The 22,817-nt window shown below is 50.9% G+C and overlaps 3 protein-coding genes across 8 annotated transcripts; 1 reads left to right on the forward strand and 2 right to left on the reverse strand.

The window, feature by feature from the left end:
- Positions 1-882: 882 nt before the first annotated feature.
- Positions 883-3,260, reverse strand: Lrrn4cl (LRRN4 C-terminal like). The gene is made up of 2 exons (XM_048360522.1): positions 3,063-3,260; positions 883-1,797 (listed from the first exon to the last, which is right to left on the reverse strand). Exon 2 carries the CDS (start codon positions 1,790-1,792, stop codon positions 1,079-1,081), a length of 714 nt encoding a protein of 237 aa, XP_048216479.1. The 5' UTR covers positions 1,793-1,797; positions 3,063-3,260; the 3' UTR covers positions 883-1,078.
- A 738-nt stretch (positions 3,261-3,998) lies between these two features.
- Positions 3,999-17,135, reverse strand: Bscl2 (BSCL2 lipid droplet biogenesis associated, seipin). Of its 5 annotated transcripts, none has more exons than XM_048361678.1 (12): positions 17,122-17,135; positions 14,870-15,062; positions 13,192-13,511; positions 12,055-12,136; positions 8,856-8,999; positions 6,827-6,961; positions 6,561-6,658; positions 5,056-5,197; positions 4,842-4,908; positions 4,575-4,664; positions 4,396-4,476; positions 3,999-4,258 (listed from the first exon to the last, which is right to left on the reverse strand). In XM_048361678.1, exons 2-12 carry the CDS (start codon positions 14,957-14,959, stop codon positions 4,098-4,100), a joined length of 1,410 nt encoding a protein of 469 aa, XP_048217635.1. In that variant the 5' UTR covers positions 14,960-15,062; positions 17,122-17,135; the 3' UTR covers positions 3,999-4,097. The 5 variants fall into 5 exon arrangements, with proteins under 5 accessions (XP_048217635.1, XP_048217636.1, XP_048217634.1 ...); XM_048361679.1 differs by lacking the exon at positions 17,122-17,135 and adding an exon at positions 16,801-17,019 and having other exon boundaries at positions 14,909-15,062; XM_048361677.1 differs by lacking the exon at positions 17,122-17,135 and adding an exon at positions 16,801-17,019.
- On the forward strand, positions 14,221-16,647 carry Gng3 (G protein subunit gamma 3). 2 transcript variants are annotated; one of them, XM_048361684.1, is made up of 3 exons: positions 14,221-14,358; positions 15,468-16,093; positions 16,346-16,647. In XM_048361684.1, exons 2-3 carry the CDS (start codon positions 15,995-15,997, stop codon positions 16,472-16,474), a joined length of 228 nt encoding a protein of 75 aa, XP_048217641.1. In that variant the 5' UTR covers positions 14,221-14,358; positions 15,468-15,994; the 3' UTR covers positions 16,475-16,647. The 2 variants fall into 2 exon arrangements, with proteins under 2 accessions (XP_048217641.1, XP_048217643.1); XM_048361686.1 differs by lacking the exon at positions 14,221-14,358 and having other exon boundaries at positions 15,166-15,682; positions 15,994-16,093.
- Positions 17,136-22,817: the final 5,682 nt, after the last annotated feature.

The following is a 22,817-nucleotide window of genomic DNA, read 5'->3' on the forward strand; positions in this document are numbered from 1 at the left end:
AAGGCTAGTGCTCTACCACGTGAGCCACAGCTCCACTTGAGATAAGAGTCTCATAGACTTTTCCTGTCTGATTAGCCAAGAATTACAGGCATGAGCCAACAACACCTAGCTCAATTTTTACATTTTAAGTGGCTATATAAAGAACTACATATTTTTTTCCCCAGTCCTGGGGCTTGACCTCAGGGCCTGAGCACTCTCCTTGGCTACTTTTTGCTCAAGGCTAGCACATTACCACTTGAGCCACAGCACCACTTCTGGCTTTTTCTGTGTATGTGGTGCTGAGGAATCAAACCCAGGGCTTCATGTATGCTAGGCAAGTATTCTACCACTAGGCCATATTCCCAGCCCCATACACAGTGTTCTTGGTGTTATCCTTCCACACCTAAATCATACAAAGCCTAAATCATTTATGAGCTCACCTTTTAGAAGGAAATTACTATTTCTTCCTTGTCTTCAACCCTGCACAAAATGATAAGTTCTGGACCTTAAAAAGCTCTCAACTGGGGCTGGGGATATGGCCTAGTGGCAAGAGTGCTGGCCTCGTGTACATGAAGCCCTGGGTTCGATTCCCCAGCACCACATATACAAAAAATGGCCAGAAGTGGCGCTGTGGCTCAGGTGGCAGAGTGCTAGCCTTGAGCAAGAAGAAGCCAGGGACGGTGCTTAAGCCCTGAGTTCACGGCCTAGGACTGGCAAAAAAAAAAAAAAAAGCTCTCAACTGGGGCTGGGAATATGGCCTAGTGGCAAGAGTGCTTGCCTCATATACATAGAGCCCTGGGTTCAATTCCTCAGCCCCACATATATAGAAAAAGCCGGAAGTGGTGCTGTGGTTCAAGTGGTAGAGCGCTAGCCTTGAGCATAGAGAAGTCAGGAACAGTGCTCAGGCCCTAAATCAAGGCCCAGGACGGGCAAAAAAAAAAAAAAAAAGCTCTCAACCCTGAGATCTCAGTGGTGGCCCCATTGTCTGGACTTGGCTCTGCTTGGTCGTCAGATTAGTGCCACGTGGGCACAAGCTCATGCCCTCCTGTCAAAAGGAAGGGTTGATTGCTCTAGGAGGGCTCCCATCCCCGGGTTCCCATCAGACAGTCCCCGCAGTGGGGCGGCGGCGGCGGGGGCAGCCCCAGCGCTCACGCAGACAAAAGTGCCAGAGCAGGGCAGCACAGCTCAAGAGGGCCAGAGCGGTGCCCACGCCCACCGCGGTGTGGACCAGGGTAGTGGGCCTTGGTGGCACAAAGATCTGGCCGCAGGGCCCAAAGGGAACGGAGGCCACCCTCTCCTGGCCATCTTCCCCTGCCCCAGTGACCTCGCTCTCTCCAGCCTCATTACCAGCCACCACACAAATGACATAGGTGCCCCCAGGGGTCAGTCCCTTCAGTTCAGCTCTTCGGAATGTAGCATTGAGGGGGGGCCCCTTCTGGGGCACCCCAGTGCCTTCCCAAAGCAGCAGCCAGTAGTAGTGGACCGGGGAGTACGGTGCACACCAGTGGACCACAGCTCTACCCTCCTCGGCCACCAGGTGAACTTCCCCCAGGCGCGGCGCCTCAGGCGGCTGGGTGGGGCTAGAGAGGCCGGGGCACAGGCAGGCCACCGGGCCAGCCCTCTGCAGCTCGGGGCAGGGCACCTGCAGGTGGCGGCAACGGTCATAGTCACAGCGGACGGCCTGCAGGGGCGTGCTCACAGTCTCGTCTTCTTCCTCATCTTCATCCAAGTCTTGAGGGGTCAAAGGCTGAGCTCTGGGAACCAAGGAGAAGGTCATGGCCAGGAGCCACACAAGGCTAGGAGAGTGGAGCATGGAGTCTGGAAGGGAAGGGGTGAAGAGGTCAAAGATGTCAGTCCTGCCTTCTGGGCCCCTTGCCTTCCTGGACAGACCCACTAAGGAGAGAGAAACACAACTGGGACCAAGCCTGAAAGAGGAAAGGGGAGAGAACAAGACGCTTATTTACATAAACCAAACTGGTCTCACACACCTGTAATCCTAGGACTCAGGAGGCTGAGATCGGAGGACTGAGTTGGTTTTGTTTTTGTTCATCAGGGCCTGGGCGTTGTCCCTGAGCTTTTTCACTTAAGGCTAGCCCTCTACTACTTTGAGCCACAGCGCCACTTCGAGTTTTCTGGTGATTAATTGGAGATTAAGAGTTTTATGGGCTGGATGCTAGAAGCTCTTGCCTGTAATCCTAGCTGCTCAGGAAGCTGGGATCTCAGGATCACAGTTCAAAGCCAGCCCGGGCAGAAAAGTCTGAGACTCTTCTATTAATTACTCAAAAACCAGAAGTGGTGCTGTGGCTTACTTGGTAGAATGCTGGAATGAGCAAAAGACCCACAACTGACCAAAACAAACAAACAAAAGAGTCTTAAGGACTTTCCTGCCTGGGCTGGCTTCAAATTGAGATCCTCAAATCTCTGCCTCCTGTGTAGGATTACAAGCATGAGCCCCTGGTACCCTGCCTGAGGATTGAGGGTTTTTTTTGTGTGTGTGTGTTCATTAATGCGAGGTAAGCCCTTTACCACTGAGCCACATTTCCAGCCCTGCGGATTGAGTAGAAAAGTCTGAGATTTACTTAACCAGCAAAAAAACTGGAAGTGTAGCTGTGCATTGTTTCAGCCTTGAGTAGAACAAGCTATGCAAGAGCTCAAGGGTCTGAGTTCAAGCCCTCATATTGGTGCGTACGTGAACACACACACAGAGACACAGACACACACACAAATGAAATCCAGCCTGACGCTTGAGATGAGTGGCCAGAAATGTGCAAAGGTGCTGGAAAGAGTTAATGAATAAACAAAGGGCTGGCAAAAGATAAGGAAGAAATGATTTACTCAGCCCAGGGTGGAGTGGCCAGGGGAGAAAAAGGTAGAATAATTTCCAATTGCCATTCCGAGAAATAATCTTAGCAAACACATCTTAGCAACCCATGTAAAAACCCAGAAAGAGAACGTGAGTGAGAAAGGAGAACAGAAAGGAGGAAGCCCAGAATCCTTATTCTCCACCTGTATCTCATGCAAATGCAAACCTTAGCAAAGCAGTCCCAGTCCCTGCCCCTGCCCAGGCCCACAGCACCCCTCACCCGTGGGTCTGTCACCAGGGAGCGGCAATGTCGGCTGAGGAGTTCCCAGGATCGCAGGCCACAGTCAGGTTCAAGCTTCCATTTGGGTTCGGTTTGGGCTGAAAGCTTTTATACCCGCAACCCTGATGTCACCACCTAGCCCCTTCCCTGCTGGTGACCGCCAAGAGGGCTGGTCCCCTCACAGGGCCTGAGTCATGAGGCCAGGCGTGGGGGAAGGCGCATGCAGCGGTTTCAGCTGGAAGCCAGGATGCCTGGGTTCTGACAGAGGAGTGAAAGGTGGAAAGCAGCCAGGAGCAGAGAACCCGGAGCTGGAGTCATGTGAAGACTCGGGGAGTGGAGTTTTGTGGAGAGGAGGGAGGGCCACCTGGCTGGCAGGGGACAGGAAGACAGCTGTGGACAGCATGGGGCCCGAGTTATAAAATACTGCTTTGGTTTTAAAAAAAAATCACACCACATTTACGGCAGTCATTTCCTGCCTTCTGCCTCCCCATGGACAGAGCAAGGGAGGGGTGGAAAGGCGAGGATGAGGGATCCCGGCTCTCCAGGCCCGCCCTGCCCGATCCCCCTGTGGGCGGGGAGGGGACCAGTCACATGGAGACAGCGGGAGGCTTTCTAGGAGCCTAGATGCATGCTTGGAAACAGATGTGTTCAAAATAGCATGCTTGGAAACAGATGTGTTCAAAACAGCGCAGGCCGTGCATCGTGGCAAAGCCCATAATCCCAGCTCTCAGGAGGCAGAGGGGCAGGAGGAAGCACGGCATGTTCAAGGCCAGCCTGGGCTACAGAGGAAGACCCTGTCTCAACCCAAAACAAACATAAAAACATCCCCCACTGCTTCCCCATGGACAATGCCTGACCAGGTACTGTCCCCAAAGGGGGAGGTGGGGGAGGCTTGGGGAATCGATGTTCAAATCAACCGAAATCTACTCCTGAGTCGGGGAAGCAGCTGGCACAAAATAGTTTATTGAGGGGAAACATAGGAGAAAGGGGTTTGGTGGGAAAGTGCTGGAATGTGAGGAATCTGCCCACTTTTCCTCAAGAACTGGAGCAGGTGGGGCGCTGCCGGAGGCCGCCTGCAGAGGCCTCGGAGGTGCCCAGGGTCTCCGGGGAGAGGGCAGGAGTGGAGGCGGAGGCAGAGGCAGAGGCAGTCAGGTTGGCGTCAGTCAGCAGAGTTGCATCTTCCCAGGAACCTGAGCCTGGGCCAGAAAAGAAGGGGGGGGAACCCCAAATCCCAAATAAGCTACTAGATGAACCGGAGGTCCTGTCCCCAGCCCAGCCACCTCACCTCGGTCCTGCCCCCGGCCAGGCTGCCGCAACGCGGTCCCGTCCTCACCGTCACTGGCCTCTGGCTCCAGCTCCTCCTCTCCACTCAGGGGCTGCTGATCCGGCTTCTCCTCCTCCGACAGCGGACCCTCTGTGAGCAAGAGGGGAACACACAGGTGAGACCCACTGGGGGGACCCAGGGGCTGGTGGAGAGAGCTGAGGAGCCAGGAAGCAGGGACTGGGCCCTACCTGTCCCCGAGGGGTCGTCGGGGCTCTCACCATCCTCCGTCAAGTCTGACTGCTGGGTGGATTCTTCCTGAGTGCCTTCAGTCCCTGAACCTCCAAAGCAAGAGGAAGAGGCCTGGGGTTGGTCGCTGTGCCAGGCCAGCTGCTCCACCTCTACCTTCTGGAGCCTCTTTCCCAGCTCTGGACCCAGTGATAGCCTCGCACCTCTTATTAGAGGCAGGCGGCCTTGCTTGCCCGGCCCACCTCCCCACCACCCAGGCAACCTTTTACCTGGCTGATTGGTAGAGATGCGTCGCTGGGCTTCCTTGCGTGAACTCTCCCTTCTTCTCATGTTAGTCTGTGGGAGGAGAAACAACAGAGCAGCAAGGATGGAAACCCCTTCTCCGGTGATCAGGGCTTGTTCCCTAAACCCCAACATGTCCCTGGCCCACCCACAAAGAAAGATCACGACGGGAAGAAAAACAGGGTTTCTGTCCCTTCCTACCTGCAAAGGGCAGCGGTGCCGCGGCCAGATGCCCCCCCACACCCATTGCATGTAGCTGAAGAGCATGATGACACTGAGGAAGGTGAAGTTGCTGGCGACGCCCACGAAGGCGCAGGTCATGGGGAAGTTGTATAGCAGGTACCTGGAGCAAGAAATGGGAGCAGCATTAGCGAGCAGGGCCAGCCTTCTCCTTTCCCAGATACAGTTCCTCCTGCGTTTGGCTTAGGGCTCCATTGGGCCTCCATGTCCCCCATCCCCCATTCAGAGAGTAGACCCCATTACCCCGGTTCTAATGAAGGTCAAGGACTTGGGGCAGCCACAGATCAAGACAGTAGATTATATGAGTATTCTGTTGTATTTTTGAATGGAGAATCTAATATTATTTCTTTTTTCTGTTTTTTGGCCTGAGACCGGGACTCAAGCTCAGTTCTTGCTTTCGATCACTGACTGGTGCTCTACCAATTAAGCCATGCCTCCAACTCTGAAATCAAATGTTATATTACCAAGGCTGGCCTCAAACCTCTGGGAGCAAGTTGACTCCTCTGATCACTTGGTCTCCCAAGTAGCTGAGACTACAGGCACCTAGTACCACGCCTGGTCCAAGTGGTTTTCTTTCCCTCCATCCCTGCTTTCCTTTCTCCTACCCAAGGCCCTATATGCTTGCTGGGCAGGCATTCTGCTGCTGAGCTACCCCTCTAGCACATTCACTTTCTTCTTTTGAGATAATCTTTTCTATAATCTAGGCTGGCCTCAAACTCACTACTTGCCGAGGCTGGCCTTGAAATCTGATTCTCCTGCTTTGGTCTCCTGGGTACTAAGATAACGGATGTGCACCACCTGGCATGGTATTTTTTTATTTGTTTTTTTTTTTTTGCCTGTCCTGGGGCTTGAACTCAGGGCCTGGGCACTGTCCTTGAGCTCTTTTTGCTCAAGGCTAGCATTCTACCACTTGAGCCACAGCACCACTTCCGGCTTTTTCTGTGTATGCGGTACCAAGGAATCGAACCCAGGGCTTCGTGCATGCTAGGCAAGCACTCTTATCACTAGGCCAAACTCCTGGTCCCCTGGCAGGGTATTTTTAAAAAGTTTCTCAGCTGCCAGGTGCCGGTGGTTCGTGCCTGTTAAATCCCAGCTACTCAGGAGGCTGAGATCTGAGGATCAGGTTTAGGGGCCAGGCTGGGCAGACAAATTCTTGAGATTTATCTCTAATTAACCAGCAAAAAGCTGCAAGTGGAGGCATGACTTAACTGAAAGAGTGCCAGACACGAGACCTTGCGTCCAAGCCTCAGTACTGGCAGACACACACACACACACACACACACACCAAAAAAAAAGGTTCCTCAGGAAGTCAATATGCTGATTGCAGCCAGCACAGAGAACTTCTAGCCATGCTGGTGAGGGGTTAACTTGTCACCTCTTCCCGAGGCCTCTTCATTTAAGGACAGCCCCCAGGAAAGCGGCTGAGTTCCCTGTCATGGAACCTCAAGGCTCCCTCTAGGGCTCACCTGAGCCCAGTGAAGTGGGCATGGATGCGGAGGTAGGCTCCATACATCTGGATGCGCTTGCTGTGGATCTCGATAATCGCTCCAGTGGTAGGCACATACTGCAGGGTGGAGGAAGTAAAGGCAGTGCTGGGCAAGGGTCCTGCGACCCCCAATCTTCTCAGCCTAATCAGGGGCCCACTTCCTGTTTCCATGGCCAACCCCCCCCCCCCATCAACTGAGCCAAGAGGGATGCTGCCTCCTTCTCCTCACTCCTTCACCTCACTTACCGAGTTCTCTCTGTAGTCTGCATACAACTCCACTTCTAGTAGCTGCTTCTGCTCTGCAAAGCCGAATAGCAAGAGGCTGGAGAAGACCAGTGTGTCAAGCATCTTGAGCAGATCAGAGCGATAATGCAGCATCACCTGCCAGGGCCAGGAGGAAGAGGTTGGGGGCAGGCACCCCAGGTTCCAGCTGTCCCACCCCTGAGCACCCCTCGAGGACTCCTTCCTCAGGCACTTGCTCCCTCGCCTTCGTGCCCTACTTCTCAGTCTCAGTGCTACCACATTTGTTCCTTCTTTCTTTTTGGTTGGTCAAGGGGCTTGAACTCAGAGCTTAGGCCCTGTCCCTGAGCCTTTTTGCTCAAGGCTAGTCTCTACCATTTTTATTTATGTTTTTTTTTTTTTATTAATTGGACATAAATTTTTTTACAAGGTGTTGTGCATAGAGGGTGCAGTTACATAGTAGGGCAGTGTGTACATTTCTTATGATATCTTACGACCTGTTTTTCTATCCCTTGTCTAGGTCAGGTTGACATATATGCAATATACAATGTATCAAGAACATATACAGTATTCACAGACTTGGTCTCTACTGTCTCTCCGTCTCCCTTTGTTAACAGTCATATATCAGGGAGATCATGCCCCTTTGTTTTCTGTGTTCTAGGCTTGTCTCACTCAACATTATTTGTTCGAGTTCTGACCATTTCCCTGCGAATAACAGTATTTCACCATTCCTAATCGCTATGTAGTATTCCATTGTGTATAAGTACCATATTTTTTGGATCCATTCGTCTGTGGAGGGGCATCTGGGTTGTTTCCATATTTTAGCTATTGTGAATTGTGCCGCGATAAACATGGAAGTCTCTACCATTTTGAACCACAGCTCCACTTCCAGTTTTTTGGGTGGTTAACTGGAGATAAGATTGTCATGGATTTCCCTACCCAGGCTGGCTTTGAACCATGATTCTCAGATCTCAACCTCCTGAGTAGCTAGAATGACAGGTATGAGCCACTAGTGCCCAGTTTATTCACTTGTGTGTGTGTGTGTGCACATGTGTGCGCCAGTATTATGGCTTAAACTCAGGACCTGGATGCTGTCAGCTTTTTCACTCAAGGTTGGCTTCTACCACTTGAGCCATACCTCTGCTTTCTACTTTCTGGTGGTTAACTGGAGATAAGAGTGTCATGGAGGCTGGGAATGTGGCTTAGTGCTAGAGGACTTGCCTAGCATGCATGAAGCCCTGGGTTCAGTTCCTCAATAAAATCCAGAGGTGGCACCGTGGCTCAAGTGGTAGTGCTAGCCTGGAGCAAAAAGAAGCTCAGTGACAGTGCCCAGGCCCTGAATTCAAGCCCTAGGACTGGCAATAAATAAATAAATAAATAAATTAAAAAAGTCTTTCTTGCTAGGGCTGGCTTCAAACTATGGGTAGGACGAAATATAGGCTTGATATCATTTGCTTATTCTAAAAGAGTAAAGGCTCCTTCTCTGACTTTTTTTTTTTTTTGTGTGTGTGTATTCAGCACAACACTGTCTCTGATCTACCCTTCCCCCAAGTAGTTCTGTCATTCTGGATGGAGAAAGTTCCAGGGCACAGTGTACCTCTGAAGCTTCTGCCCCATGCACTCTCTCATGATGTGGTTCTGTCAACAGCTCACTAACAATATGGTCCCTGTATCTCCTAAGAACTTTACATTTGTTCAGTCTTACTATGAGGCAGTGACTATTAAAACCTGTTTGTTTTTGAGACAAAGTCTTGCTAATACCAGCCAGGCTGGCCTCAAACCCATGCTCTATGTCCCCAGTGGCGAGATTATATACCTTTACCATCATGCCCAGCTCAACTTTTGTTACCGAGAGCCACTGGACTCTGTAAGCCTCCTCAGACACTGGGGGGAATGTTTGTGGTTTGCTAAGTGGATTCCTCATCCCTTATCTGGACTGGCTCTGACCTCAGAACCAGGGATTTCTTTTCCTGAAACCCTTCCCAGCCTCAGACTGCTGCAGTCACAGCTTCCCGCAGTGACCACAAACACTTACCGAGCGCGAAGAAGTGGAGATGATGCGGCCACCTCGGGTGTAGCATGAAACAGTGACCAAGAACATGCCCAAATCTTGATTCACAGGGGACTCCGGCAGCTCAAGCTCTAAGGTGACGCGATAAGGCTGTCCGTACATCAGCACCTGCCGAAGGTAGCCACCATCTTGTTTCAAAGCTCTTCAAAATTGTGCTGTGCCTGTTCCAAATACTCAGCCACAACCCCCTGGTACAGCACAACAGGCTCCCTCATTGCTCAAAACCAGAAGGTGCAGGTGCTGCCCCCTCCTGGCAACTCCCATCCACGGACAAATCCCCAGTCTTCAGAATCCTGCTGGCTGTACTGAATGACCAGCTACTCTGTTCTGAGAAATGCTCTATTGCTTTTTTTTTTTCCTTCTTCTTCCCAAAAGTGAACTACACTGTTGCCAACTGGGCCATCTGTGACTCAGGCCTGTGTGCCAGTGAGGCTGTCCCCCTGGACAGCCTGCCCTCACTTCCGTGATTAATTAATCAACTGCCAGCCGTGCTCTGCCTCCCCAGCCAGCCCTGACACAATCATGAAGCTCTGAGATCATCTTACTTTTTCTTTGGTCTTTCTTAAATCCTGTTAACTTCCCATCTTAGCTTCCAGAATAGCTGGGACTTAGAGGCACATGCTAGTACATCAGGCTCAAGTTCCTATTCTTGGTTCTGTTGGTAGGACTGAGATTCACAGTGGAAATAGTTCTTCACCAAGCTCCATCTCAAAAGGTTAAAATGTTTGTTGTTTCTTAGTGCCAGTGCTGGGGCTTGAATTTAGTACCTAGGTGCTGTCCCTCAGTTTTTCCACCCAAGGCTGCCACTACTACTTGAGCCACAGCTCCACTTTTGGCTCTCTGGTAGTTCACTGGAGACAAGAGTCTCACTTTCTAGCAAGGCTGGTTTTGAACCACAAGGCTCAGATCTGTTTCCTAAGTAGAAAGGAGTATAGGCCTGAGCCACTGGCACCTGGCTTTTGCATGTATGCCAGTCCTGAGGCTCAAACTTAGGGCCTACGTGCTCCCCTGAGATTTTTGTGCTCAAACTGGTGCTCTACCTGTTGAACCACAGCTCCATTTCCAGCTTTTATAGTGGTTTATTGGAGATAAGAGTTTCATGGATTTTCCTGCCTGGGCTGTTTGAACCGTGATCCTCAGATCCCAGCCTCCTGAGTAGCTAGGATGATAGATGTAAGCCACTGGCACCAATTGAATTATCTCTTCATTTAAACAAAGCAAAACAAAAAAAGGATTTCATGAGATTCATAATGCCTCCTCCAATAGAAGCCAAATGATTGTAACCCACCTGATTCACTATTTTTTTTTTATTATTTTTTTGCCAGTCCTGGGCCTTGGACTCAGGGCCTGAGCACTGTCCCTGGCTTCTTTTTGTTCAAGGCTAGCACTCTGCCACTTGAGCCGCAGCGCCACTTCTGGCCATTTTTTTCTGTATATGTGGTACTGGGGAATCGAACCGAGGGCTTCATGTATACGAGGCAAGAGCTCTTGCCACTAGGCCATATCCCCAGCCCTGATTCACTAATTTTTGAAAAACCAAAATGGGTAGTTTTCTATCTACAGGTTGCAGAAAAGTATGTCTCTCACAGAAAAGTGTGTCTGTGTGTTAGATAACAAGCATGTTTTTTTTAGGGGTAGTGGTAATAAAAATGTTCTAAAATTGATTGTAGATTATGGTTGTACAACTGTGAGTATATTAAAAATGACTGAACTACACACCTTAAGGTGGTGAATTGGCAGGCAATGGTCACTCAAGCTTATAATTCTACTCAGAAAGATGAGATCTGAAGATTTTGGTTTGAAGCCAGCCCCAGTAGAAATGTTTCTGTATCCACCAAAAAAGGCCAGAAGTGGAGCTGTGGCTCAAGGGTAGAGTGTCAGAGTAAAAATGCTGAGGAACAATTCCCAGGCCGAGAAAAAAATAGGTGAATTGTAAGTTGGGGTTGTAGCTTATTTATGTGGTAAAAAGCCTGCCTATCAAATCAATGTCCTTAGTTCAATCTCCCTAGTATCATTACTACCACCACAAAAAAAAAAAAAAAAAAAAAAAGGAAGAGAAGCAAAGGAAGGAAGAAAGGAAGGAGAAAGGTATGGTACATGAACTATACCTCAGTAAAGCCACTATTAAAAAAATAGTTTAAGCCAGATGCTGGTGGCTCATGCCTGTAATCCTAGTTACCCAGGAGGCTGAGATCTGAGGATTCCAGTTTGTGTGCAGTTTACAGGATACTTTTTAGGTTCAGGGATCCCATGCTTTATCAGAGCCTCGATCAGCTTAGCTAGTGTAGAAGGTTGAATCTCCATGTACATTCACCCTGGTTCCCATGTTGTTTGTTCATGTCACACTGGCATCTGGCCAGTCCTCTGGCACAGTACCCTTTGTAATAACAGGTCACAGATATTTCTCCAACCATTTCATAATTTCCTATACAAGCTTCTAAAACTCTAGAGTATATGCCATACTACTGCAATTAAATAGTTGGTTTGTTCACTGAAATCTACAACATACCACACTTGTTTTTGTTTTTGCCAGTCCTGGGGCTTGGACTCAGGGCCTGAGTACTGTCCCTGACTTCTTTTTGCTCAAGGCTAGCACTCTACCACTTGAGCCACAGCGCCACTTCCGGCTTTTTCTATGTATGTGGTGCTGAGGAATTGAACCCAGGGCTTCATGAATGACAGACAAGTACTCTATCTCTAAGCCACATTCCCAGCCCCAACACATTACACTTTCTAGCAGAGATGACCATTCTGAAACCAGTCAGATTTCCCCTAATGTCTTTTTTTTTTTTTGCTAGTCCTGGGCCTTGGACTCAGGGCCTGAGCACTGTCTGTCCCTGGCTTCTTTTTGCTCAAGGTTAGCACTCTGCCACTTGAGCCACAGCGCCACTTCTGGCCGTTTTCTGTATATGTGGTGCTGGGGAATTGAACCCAGGGCTTCATGTACATGAGGCAAGCACTTCTGCCACTAGGCCATATCCCCAGCTCCCCCCAATGTCTCTTGTAGAAAGATTCAAATGATGAAGTCACTGAGATCTTAATTTCTTGCTAGCTTCCCTTTCATTTAGAGCCCTGCTCTTTGTCTCTATTACTCAATGCTTGCTCTTCACATCTATCTCAAGTCTTACTGTCCATGAAACTTTTCTCTAGTTTGCATACTCACCCGATCACGTCCACTCTTAGCCAATGTGACATTGGCAACAGGGAAGGAGCAGAGCGAGGTGGTAGAGGAATCACAGTCGGTCCTAAATGAGAAAAGGGCAATGACCCTCTGCTAAGTTAGAGTTTACCTTGCCTGTCTCTCCGCATACTTTCTTGAACTCCTAGGACTCCCTCCTGTCCTACCTCACCTCTGTCTGTTACAGAGAACAGATGTGGCCAGGAGGCTTGAGATGCCAGAATACTACTTTCTCTTCCTGGTACTTCGCTATAGTAGACATTCTTCGATAGGAACCTATGGACTTCGTGTTTCTAAACACTTATGGAGGGCCCTCCCTCCAGAGATTCAGATCCATTAGTGTTAATCTGGGGCCTAGTTAGAAAAAAAAAAAAAAAACTCCTCTAAAGGGATCTTCAGGCAATTTTGTAGAGGCTCATGAAAGCCCTTAAATTGTCAGCAAAATTGCCTGAGGTGTGTGGATATGTAGCATGCCTGGGCAGGCGGGCACTTTCAGGAGAGGATAGGTCACAGGTTTCATAAGACCCACATCTCCTATAAGCTCAAGATCCATCTTGAAATTGCAATTCTTGTCGATAAGATTCAGGAGAGGAAAAAAGTTTTTTGATTTGTTTTTGTGCTGGTTCCTGGGGCTTGAACTCATGGTCTGGGTACCATCCCTGATTTTATTTTATTATTATTATTTTGCTAAAAGCTAGCACTCAATCACTTGAGCCACTGCTCCACGTTTGGCTTTTTGGTAGTTTATTGGAGATAAGAGTCTTATGGACTTTTCTGCCCAGAATGACTTTGAATTGTGACCCTCAGATCTCAGCCTCCTACAATTACAGGCGTGAACCACTGGCACTCAGCCTCTATTTTTCTTCTTATTATTATTATGTAGCTGTACAATTTCATAAATCAGATTATGAGTATAATGCTTCTTGGTCAATGTCACCCCCTTCTTTCTCATTTTTTTAAGCACAATTCATTGATAGAGGTACAACTAAGACTTGAGCATCCCACAGTCTAGACCTGCTGCAGCCCTTTTTGTTAGCAGAATGGACTCATCTTCCGCTGTAAATAAGAGGACTGAAGAAAGTCCAAAAGGCTCCCAGCAGCTCCCCCAGGGGCCCCTCTCACCTGTAGTAGAAGTGCACGGGGCTGAGGTGGCTGACTGTGGGCATGTAGGAATAATAGAAGGAGCCGTAGAGGAACACGGACACCCACAGCAGGAGGAGGATGGTGCAGAAGAGCACCCCAAACTGCAGCAGCAGCCTGCGGGCACGACCTGCCAACACGTGGCCCACTTCCTGGGCCCACAGCACCGCAGGTACGGGCGGGTCATTGACCATGGTGGGGAGGGGTGGGGGTCTGGCCCCAGGTTCAGGTCTTGAGTTCTTAGTTGTTGTTCTGCCACATGGACGCCACCCCTGGCCATGGGATGAGGCAGTTGGAGGCTCCTGAAGAAAAAAAGAGAAGGGGAAAGAATGATTCCTTTCCCCAGAAAGCTGAAGGTAAAAAAGGCTTTGGGGAACAAGGGGCAGCAGGAGAACGCCAAGCCACGGTTCCACAGGTGCCTCGCCCAAGTGATTGCGCTTCTCTGCCAGTTACCTTTTCCCTTTCCCTCATCTAACGCTCCCATCACAGAGAATGGGCCCTTACAATCCTCCCGGCGCGCCTTTACAGTCGGGTGGCCGCACAGAGAGGCTGCGCGACTCGCCTGAGGTAGCACAGCTGGACTTGGAAGCCGGCAGCCTGAGAGCGGGCGGTCACAGACGCCTCCCAAGTTCCTCCACTTCCCCTCGGGACGAGAAGCGTCCCACGGGGCGCGCCTCACGTTGGGCAGGGCGTCCTGCAGTCAGGGGCGACTCCTCGCCAGGCCCCTCAGGCCGGCCAGTGGGCTCGGCGCCGGCGGACACCCCAGCCACCGCTCCCGCCCCCGCCTCGGCCTCCGCGCCACCATGGAAACCAGCCCGCCGCCGCTCTGCGGACTCACCAGCCTCACAGCCTCCACGCGCTGCCGGGGCAACCGCGGGAAGGGATTTCCGGCCGCCGGAGAAGCCCCGCCCCTTCCAGCCCGCGGACTGAGGCGCGGGGGCGTGGCCTTCCCCGAGGGCGTGGCCGGGCGCGGGGGGCGGGGCCAGGTCCGTGCAGCGCTCCCGTCTCCGGGCGCTTCCCATAGCCCCTCCTGGCCAGGGTCCGACACCTTCCGGTTACCGGCACCCCCGGGAAAAGGCGCCTTCCACCGGGCCCTAAAATGTGCCCTAGGGCATGCTCTCGCCCTCCGCCCACGCCATAGGCGTCCGGGTAACCCCCGGCGCCCACAGGGGATGGAGGCGTTGGCGGGAAGGGGGGCGTGGTAATGGAGACGGGGGGCACTAATTTGTAGCTAGCACAGTTCCGCGGGATCTGTGGGCAGGGAAGGAGGGGAGTATTTGCCCAGAAAATGGCGTATTGTGCCTGAACCCGGGCAACTTGGGTGTTGGGCAGGTGCCCTGCTGTCTGCGGCACTGCGGCCCGGCGTTTGGTCTCCAGACCCTGAGGGGATTTAGTTTCCCTCAGAGCCCCTGCAGAGCCACACGGTAGGCTAGGCCTCTATCGGTGGCATCTCCTATTTTGTTTACGTCCAATCCCCCCAGTTAAGGCACTGCAGAAGGCAAGGCCACTGCACGATGCTGCAAGTGTTAAGATGTCATCTCAGAGAATATGAAAATGTCACGTCAGTATAATATCCCTGGCAGTTTGTCACCCCCACACCCCATCCCAGGAAGCCCATTTACTTTCAGAATATGCCCACTGACTCCTTTACAAGCCTTACCTCCTCCTTGTCCGATCCTTTGACCTGGTCCCCGCATACCTCTTTTCCTCCAGCTTCTCCTCTTTGGTCCGTCGTCATTTCTTTAGACATCTTCCTGATGATTCCCTCCGCTGCCCTTGGATCGCCCACTCAAGTCACTTTGGGCTAGAATGTGGGGATCGAGCAGCGGATCACCTGTATGCATCACATTTTCCTGGATATGGGGAGTGGAGGGTCACTGAGAGAAATGAAGATTCAGATGCTAAATGCTGTGTCAGGGCAGAGAAAGGGAGGAGGGGGGCGAATGCCCTGCTGATGTCAGATTTTCAAATGAGCAAAGTCGCCCCCCCCCAACCAAGTGTACTCTACTGCAGAGGCTGTCACAGGCCCAGACCACCTTCGCTTAAAGGGAGGGGGGAGAGCCTGCTTCTGCCTCAGGTTCCTTTGGGGAGGGCTCTAGCCCACACTCTGGACGTCTGCAATGGGGGAGGGGCAGGGAGAGACACAGTAGCAGTGGGGGTGTGCTCAGGGGATGCAGGCAGCCAGGCTCCCCCACTGGCCAAGCAGTTGGTATGCTCCATGATCTGAGCAGCCCCTTCCAGCATCCTTCATCCTTCAGGTACCAGCCATCTGGGCAGTGCTTGAATTGCAGGAACTGAGACTGCCACCACTCCACAGACCTCTGGTCTGACCAGTGGCCCTCTCTGTAATAGCTGTGTGCACGACAGACATCTTCAGCTGCAATTATCTGCAGGGTGGGGCACCCATCTGAGGTAGGGTTCGGTGCCCCACACATCCCAAGGAGGCTGCTCCTTCTGCTGCCTGTGGCTTCAGGTGAGTAGGGGAGTCATTGTGTCTCTCCCACTGGCATTTTAGGGGACAAGTGGAGGTGAGGTGATCTCCTCTTCAGGGTGGGGCACTTTCTGGCAGAAGCTTTCACAGCTGATGGTTTGAAAGGCTGAAAAGCCTTAGAATCATTTGTATAGTCCAAATCGTGTGGGAATTTGGGGAGCATTTTCTTGGGACAGGCCTGTTAAGAGGAGGGTGGGGATAAGAGGGGGACAAAATATTGGGGCACCACCCAGACTTGTAAAGGTTGGTGACTAGCAAGCATAGAGCTGAGCTGTGTCTTTCTTTTCTTCCAGGATGAAAGGGGAGACCCCAGTGAACAGCACTATGAGTATTGGGCAAGCGCGCAAGATGGTGGAGCAGCTTAAGATCGAGGCCAGCCTGTGCCGGATAAAGGTGGGTAGGACCCTGGTTCCCATTAAGGCAGAGGCCTTGATGGGCAGTATCCCCTACGGATAAAAGATGCTCCCTCCTTTCCTTGACTCTGAGGGGAGACCTTGCCCTAGATGTTTTTAGGGGTAAAAGAGAAGGCTGTTTCCAGGAGCCCTAAAATTGGTATAAATAAATAAAAAAGATAGCCCTTTTGGGGAGGGAGGCTGCGCCTCGCAGGGCTTCTTGGTAACTCTCGCCTTCCCGGCTGTGCCCCAGGTGTCCAAGGCAGCAGCAGATCTGATGACTTACTGTGATGCCCACGCCTGCGAGGACCCCCTCATCACTCCCGTGCCCACTTCGGAGAACCCCTTCCGGGAGAAGAAGTTCTTCTGCGCCCTCCTTTGAGCAGCCCCGTCCCTCCCCTCAGCCCTGCCCTCCCCCTCTCCTGGGCCCAGTCCTAAGGTCGGTAACTGTGGGGACCCCCCCGGGGGCTCCCCGCAGCCCTTCCCTAGCCCTGTGATATCATCTGAAGCACAAGACCTTCCTTCCGCACGTCTTTCCCACCTCCTCGCCACCGAGGCCGACCCCCAAGCACCCTGTGACTCGGGCACCCTGCGCCCCGCCCACCGCGGGGCCCCCGGGGGCTGCCACAGCGTGCGGCCGGCGCCCTCGGTGACCCGCCGGGAGACAATGGGGAGAGGGGTGCGCCGGGGGCTGGCTCCCGGGCTCACCTGGGGCTACGGGGAGGGGAGGGCCATGTGAGGAATAAAGTCAGCCGAGCCTCGGCGGGCGGCTCCGGGGTCAGCGTTCTTGGGGGGCAGGGTCGGCGGTCACTAGGTTTGCCATGCCGGGGGACCGCAGGACGACGGGCGCTCCGCGGGGCCCGGCGCGCGGGCGCCCCCGGCGGAGGGCCGGGGTTACAGCGGCCTCGCACTCCCCGCGCTAACGGACCGGTCCGGCCCAGCGGCGGGAAAGCCCGGCAGAGGCGACCAGGGAGGGGAGCAGGTAGGGGACTGGGGCGAGGGCCTGGAGGCCGGGGGCAGGGCGGTTACCGCGGACGGACCGACTCCGGCTCCCGAAACCCGCTGGGGCGGGGCGGGGCGGGGCACAGCCGGAGCCGGGCGGCTGGAGCCTAAGATGGCCGCGCCCGCTACCGCCCATCCAAGATGGCCGCCGCCGGGCTGCGCTGACATGGCGGCCTCCACGCCCCGCCGTACAGGCCGCTCTTAAAATGGCGGCCCCGACGTTCCCAACGCGGGCCTCCCGGTACTCCTGGGCTCTCGAAATGGCTGCTCCCTCCCGCGTCCTGCAGTTGGGAAGTCGGGCCCTGGACGTCCTCCCGTGGTGGTGCCCAGGGCTCCGGGGGGCCACGACCAGGGGGCCCAGGCCGGGGGTCTCAGGACGCGCTGGGCTGCCAGGGCTGCGAGGGGATCAGGGCCACAGGCGTCGGTTGTGTGTGATGGGGCACCTTTCCTTGGTGGCTGCTTCCTGGCCTCTCCATTGGCTTAGTAAGCCCTCAAAAAGAATTGTGCGGGTTTCCTGGGCCTTGCTTTGCCTTCATTTCCCTCTCAGGACCAGAACAGTGTACCTGCTACCCCTTGCCCGGGCCCAGCAGCCTTCCTGCCCAGACACCAAGGCCAACATTTAACACCTCACAAGCACCTTCTGGACTTAGGAGCCCAACTGCCTCCTGGAATCCTTTTCCTGCCAGGGGTGAGCATAAGTGTCGGTGGGCCAACTCAGAGAAGGTAACCCCAGCAGGGTGCCCCTAAGGGATCAAGATGTGACCTACCGTCCCTTCCCTAGAAAGGCCTAGATAAACTTGGCAGTGCCGGGCTGCCAGTGGTGACCTGAGTATATTTGGGGTACAGCCCTGTCACCCGCAGCTTTCCTACACCCTTCCCAAAGAGGGACAGGAGAGGGAGATGAGAGAAGTCAAACAATAAAGGTGTATTGCTAACAACTGAACTTAGTTAGCCTTAAGCATGTCTTTGTGGGCTACAGGGGTACCCAATTAACTTATAATACATTTTTTAAAATACCAGTACTTGGGCTGGGGATATGGCCTAGTGGCAAGGGTGCTTGCCTTGTATACATGAGGCCCTGGGTTCGATTCCCCAGCACCACATAAACAGAAAAAGCCGGAAGTGGTGCTGTGGCTCAAGTGGTAAGAGTGCTAGCCTTGAGCAAAAAGAAGCCAGGGACCAGTGCTCGGGCCCTGACTTCAAGGCCCAGGACTGGCAAAAAACAAAAACAAAAACCAGCACTTCACTGCTGGTGGAATCTCGGAGCCCTAGCAAGTCCTAGAGGTCATCTCATTTTCTTCCTTCTAAAGATGAACAAATATGATAAGCAAGCAAGCACTTGGAGGGGACCAGCTCCCCTTCTGTTCAGGAATATGCTCAGTTCCATTAGGATCCACACATGCTGACAATGCTTCACACACAGCAAGCACTCCAACACCTAATGAATAGATTGTATGGTACAGCCGAGAGGAACTCTTTCCTATCACTGATTTGCATCCCTGCTGGGTGCATATTAGAGAACAGTAAGTGAAAATTTCCACATCAGCTCACACTTGGCAAAAAGCCAGAAAATTCTTGATAAATGTAGTTGACATTACGTTTTAAAAGTTCAATTTTTCGGCTCATCAAGTTAGGGGTTTATATTGCTCTACCATCTTGCGTAGGACTGGGGACACTACCCAGTAGCAGAGCTCTTGCCTAGCCTAGCATTTACTTGGGTCCAAACCCCAGCATGATTAAGAGGTTGCCTACGTTTTTCTTTTTCTCCTGTGGTTGTTGGTGGTTATGGGTTTGAAGTTAGGGCCTTGCACAAACCATGCCCATAGCCCTTGTTTTATCATTGACTTTCAATATCCTAGTGGGAAACTCCTGTAATCCCAGTATTCAGGAAGCAGGAAGACTGTGAGTTTTATGTTGGCCTGGGTAAGAGGGAGAGGGATGGAGAGAGGGAGGTGGGGGTGTGAGAGAGAAGGAAAGAGACATTGTCTCAAAAAATCAAAAGTCCTGCCATTCACTGGCATCTCAGGCCTGTAATCCTAGCTACTCAGAAGGAGACCAGAGAAAATCAGAAGCCAGACCAGGCAGGAAAAAGCCTGAAAGTTAGGGGCGGGAATGTGGCTTAGTGGTAGAGTGCTTGCATAGCATGCATGAAATCTTGGGCTTGATTCCTCAGTACTACATAAATAGAAAAAGCCAGAAATGGTGGTGTGGCTCAAGTGGTAGACCGCTAGCCTTGAGCAAAAGAAGCTCAGGGACAGTGCCCAGGCCTTGAGTTCTGACAAGAAAAAAAAAAAAGTTTGAGTCTTACCTTCAATTAACTACCAAAAAAGCTGAAAGTGAAGCTGCAGCTCAAGTACTACAGCACTAGCTAGCCTTGAGCACAAAGACTAAGAGACAATGAGCCCCCAGGACCAGCACACAAAAAGTAACAAACCAAAAAGTCCTTCTAGGCACTTGTGGCTCATGCCTGTAATCCTAACTAAATCTGAAGATTGTGGTTTGAAGCCACCCTAAGCAGATAAATCCAAGACTCTTATCTCCAATTAGCCAGATAAGGGGGTGAGTGGGTGGTAGAGCAGGACTAGAGACAGGAATGTGGAGTGCCACCCACGAGCAAATGAAGCTAAGGGAGAGCATAATGTCCTGGCACGCACACACACAATAGCCAGATACCAAAATCAAGGAAGGCATTAAGGTATGTTTTTAAAGCCCTAGAATTTGAATGTTATATGAAGTTAAGGCAGGACTTACACAGCAGTACCACTTAACACTGTATGTATGTAGGGCTGTAATAGCCTTACTTCCAAATGTCCTATTAGAAATTGGTTATATCAGTTCAATACCAAGTTTATTCATTGGTGCTAGTCCTGGGGCTTGAACGTGGTCTGGGCTTTGTCCCTGAGCTTTTACACCCAAGGTTAGCTCTTTACCATCTGAGCATTTCCAGTGTTCTGTGATTAATTAGAAACTCAAGTCTCAGACTTTCCTGCCTGGGCTGGCTTCCAACTGCCATCCTCAGATCTCAGCCTTCTGAGTAGCTAGGATTAGAGGCCTGAGTAAATGGTGCCTGGCTGTTTTACTCTTTTTTCTTCTTTTTTTTTTTTGGTGCCAGTCCTAGGAGCTGTCCCTGAGCGTTGTTTTTTTAAATTATTTTTAATTTTTATTATCAAACGTACAGAGAGGTTAGTTTCATACGTTAGGCATTGGATACATTTCTTGTACTGTTTGTTACCTAGTCCCTCATTTCCCCCTCCCCCCTGAGCGTTTTTTTTTTTTTCTCCACTTCCAGCTGTTTTGGTGGTTAGCTGGAGATAAGTCTCCCCTCAAGCCCCCTCTTGCAGAGACTATGAACCATGATCTCTCTGATTTTAGCCTCTTGAGTGGAGGTCATAAGTTTTAAAACTCATTTTCTACTCTCCAATGGCTCAAGCCTTTAGCATAAAGTCCCCCTCAAACTCCAAAGTGAATGAATGCATGCTTCTAAGTGAAGATATAGTAGAAATAAAGTGCATTAGTAGCAATATGAGAGGAAGGCTATCCTTGGTGGTACCTGGCATAACTGAGAAATGAGCAAAAGAGCCAAATGGAACCAGTTGTCAGTGGCGCAGGCCTCTAACGCTAGCTACTTAAGGAGGCTGAAATCACAAGATCAACATTCTATGCCAGCAGGGATGAAAAGTCTGTGTGTGAGACTCTTTATCTTCAATTAACCGGTAAGGAAGTAGAGCTGTGGCTCACGTGATAGAACACCAACCTAGAACAAAAGAATCTAAGTAATAGAGCCCAGGACCTGATTTCAAGTCCCAGTATCAGAAAAATAATTATAAGAACCTAAAGTGGAGGTATGGCTCAAGTTATAGAGCACCAGCTTTGAACAAAAGTGCCTATGCTGAGTTTAGCCCTAGAACGGAAACCAAAAAATAAATAATAAATGCAAATGCCCCAGAAACACACCCCACCCCAGTCAGTGCAGCCACAGAAGGTAGAGGGAACTCAACCCAAATGGTTATTTATTCTAAAACTGGAAGCTACTGTGCCTACATTTATTTTTTGCCAGAATATTTTAAGGAGAACAGGGGAGGAAAAAAATTACAGATGTAAACAATGACACAGTTACATTTTTTTAAATGTTAAACCCTTTTTTTACTGGCCACTTCCAAGAATGCTTTACAGGTTGTGCAAAAAACATTTACAGGCTCCATGTGGTGTTTATTTTTCTCACAAGCTTTTCCATCTACAACTACAACAAACATCTGATAAAACACTAAACAAGTCTTCTAAGGGAAACAAGGCCAGAGTTCCCTCCCATTGCCATAATCCACATACATTCCCTCCCCCCTTAACATTGTTTTTCCATAATAAAAACACAAGACAGAAACAAAACCCAGACATCCACTGTTGCTGCAAGTGATCTCTTGGGCTGAACCCACAAGGATACGAAGTTTCATTCTCTACACCTAGAAAAACAGCTCTTAGAAAAAGATGACTTTTCTAGTGTCAAAAACAAACAGCAAGTACTCTCCTAAAGATGCCCGCCCCCCCAAGTGGCATAAGCTTTGTCTTCCTGCCTGAGGCCCTAACACACCCATCCATGTCATCAACAGGACGCAATTCATTGGATGAGTGAGGGGGTGGGGACAGCCTCTGAAAATCCAATTTGCTATTATAAACATAATCTTGCCCTAAGGGAATTTCTTTGGGCTCTAGTTTTTAATGTTCTTGCATTAGGAGCAAAGCTTTCTCAAACTCCCTTAGTAATAATAATGATAAAGCTAGTGGGCTACCGAGGTTCATGCCATCACTCCACTCCCACACAAATCCATTTTGGCATCTACGCCAAGTAGGTACCAGGAGAAAACAAAACATCATTATGAGGGATTTCTCTCCAAGCCCCCTTTCCAGCCTTGAAGGTGCATGAGCAGAAGGGTATGCCCTCACTGGGATGATCGGAGGGCCAGTGAGGGCACACACTGTGGGGGGGGGGGGGGGGGAATCGCTGCCCAGCAGGGAGTGGGGGAAGGCAGCAGCAAAAGATCAAATCCCAACACAACATTTTAAACAAGAGAACTGCCCAGGTGCAGAAGTTGAAGCAAGGCATTTTCTACTTGCACAGTCCAGGGTGTTACCTCACTAGCAAGTGCTAAAGTTCATGATGGTTTGCCCAGTACACTCTTGGTTGAAACAATGCTGGGCAGGGAGATGAATTAAAACTGAAGCTGAAAATTCAAAGAGCATTCCCATATCCTACCCATGTTCTTGAACTTAGCAACTTGTAGTGGTTTTGTCAAGAACTAGGAGGGTATTGGTAAAGCTATAAATTAAGGGATCCTAACTGAAGTCTCGTAGGGAGATGCCTCTCTGGGGATACCCAGGGAAGCACCTCAGAAGGAATCTTGTTTTAAGAAGTCGGGCAGGGGTGCTCCTTGCACACACACACACACATGCAAACATGTTCACACATTCCTCCAAAATTTCAGCAGCCCCACTGAGCTGCCTCCCTCCCACCCACCCTTGCTATTCACTTTCTACCTGTGTATCAAAAACAAAAACAAAAACAAAAAACAAAAACCCCAGCAGGGCAGAGAGGCCCTCCCACACTGTATAAAATAGTTGCTATTCTCAGCACCTGGGCCTGGGAGCCCACACCACAGGATTCCCCTATATACATGACCTGCTGCGGCGAGCAGAGTCCTGCTGCATTTCTGTGAGCTGAAACCCTGAGA

This window comes from Perognathus longimembris, chromosome 13 (genome assembly GCF_023159225.1).
Source record: "Perognathus longimembris pacificus isolate PPM17 chromosome 13, ASM2315922v1, whole genome shotgun sequence".
NCBI classification, from domain to species: Eukaryota; Metazoa; Chordata; class Mammalia; order Rodentia; family Heteromyidae; genus Perognathus; species Perognathus longimembris.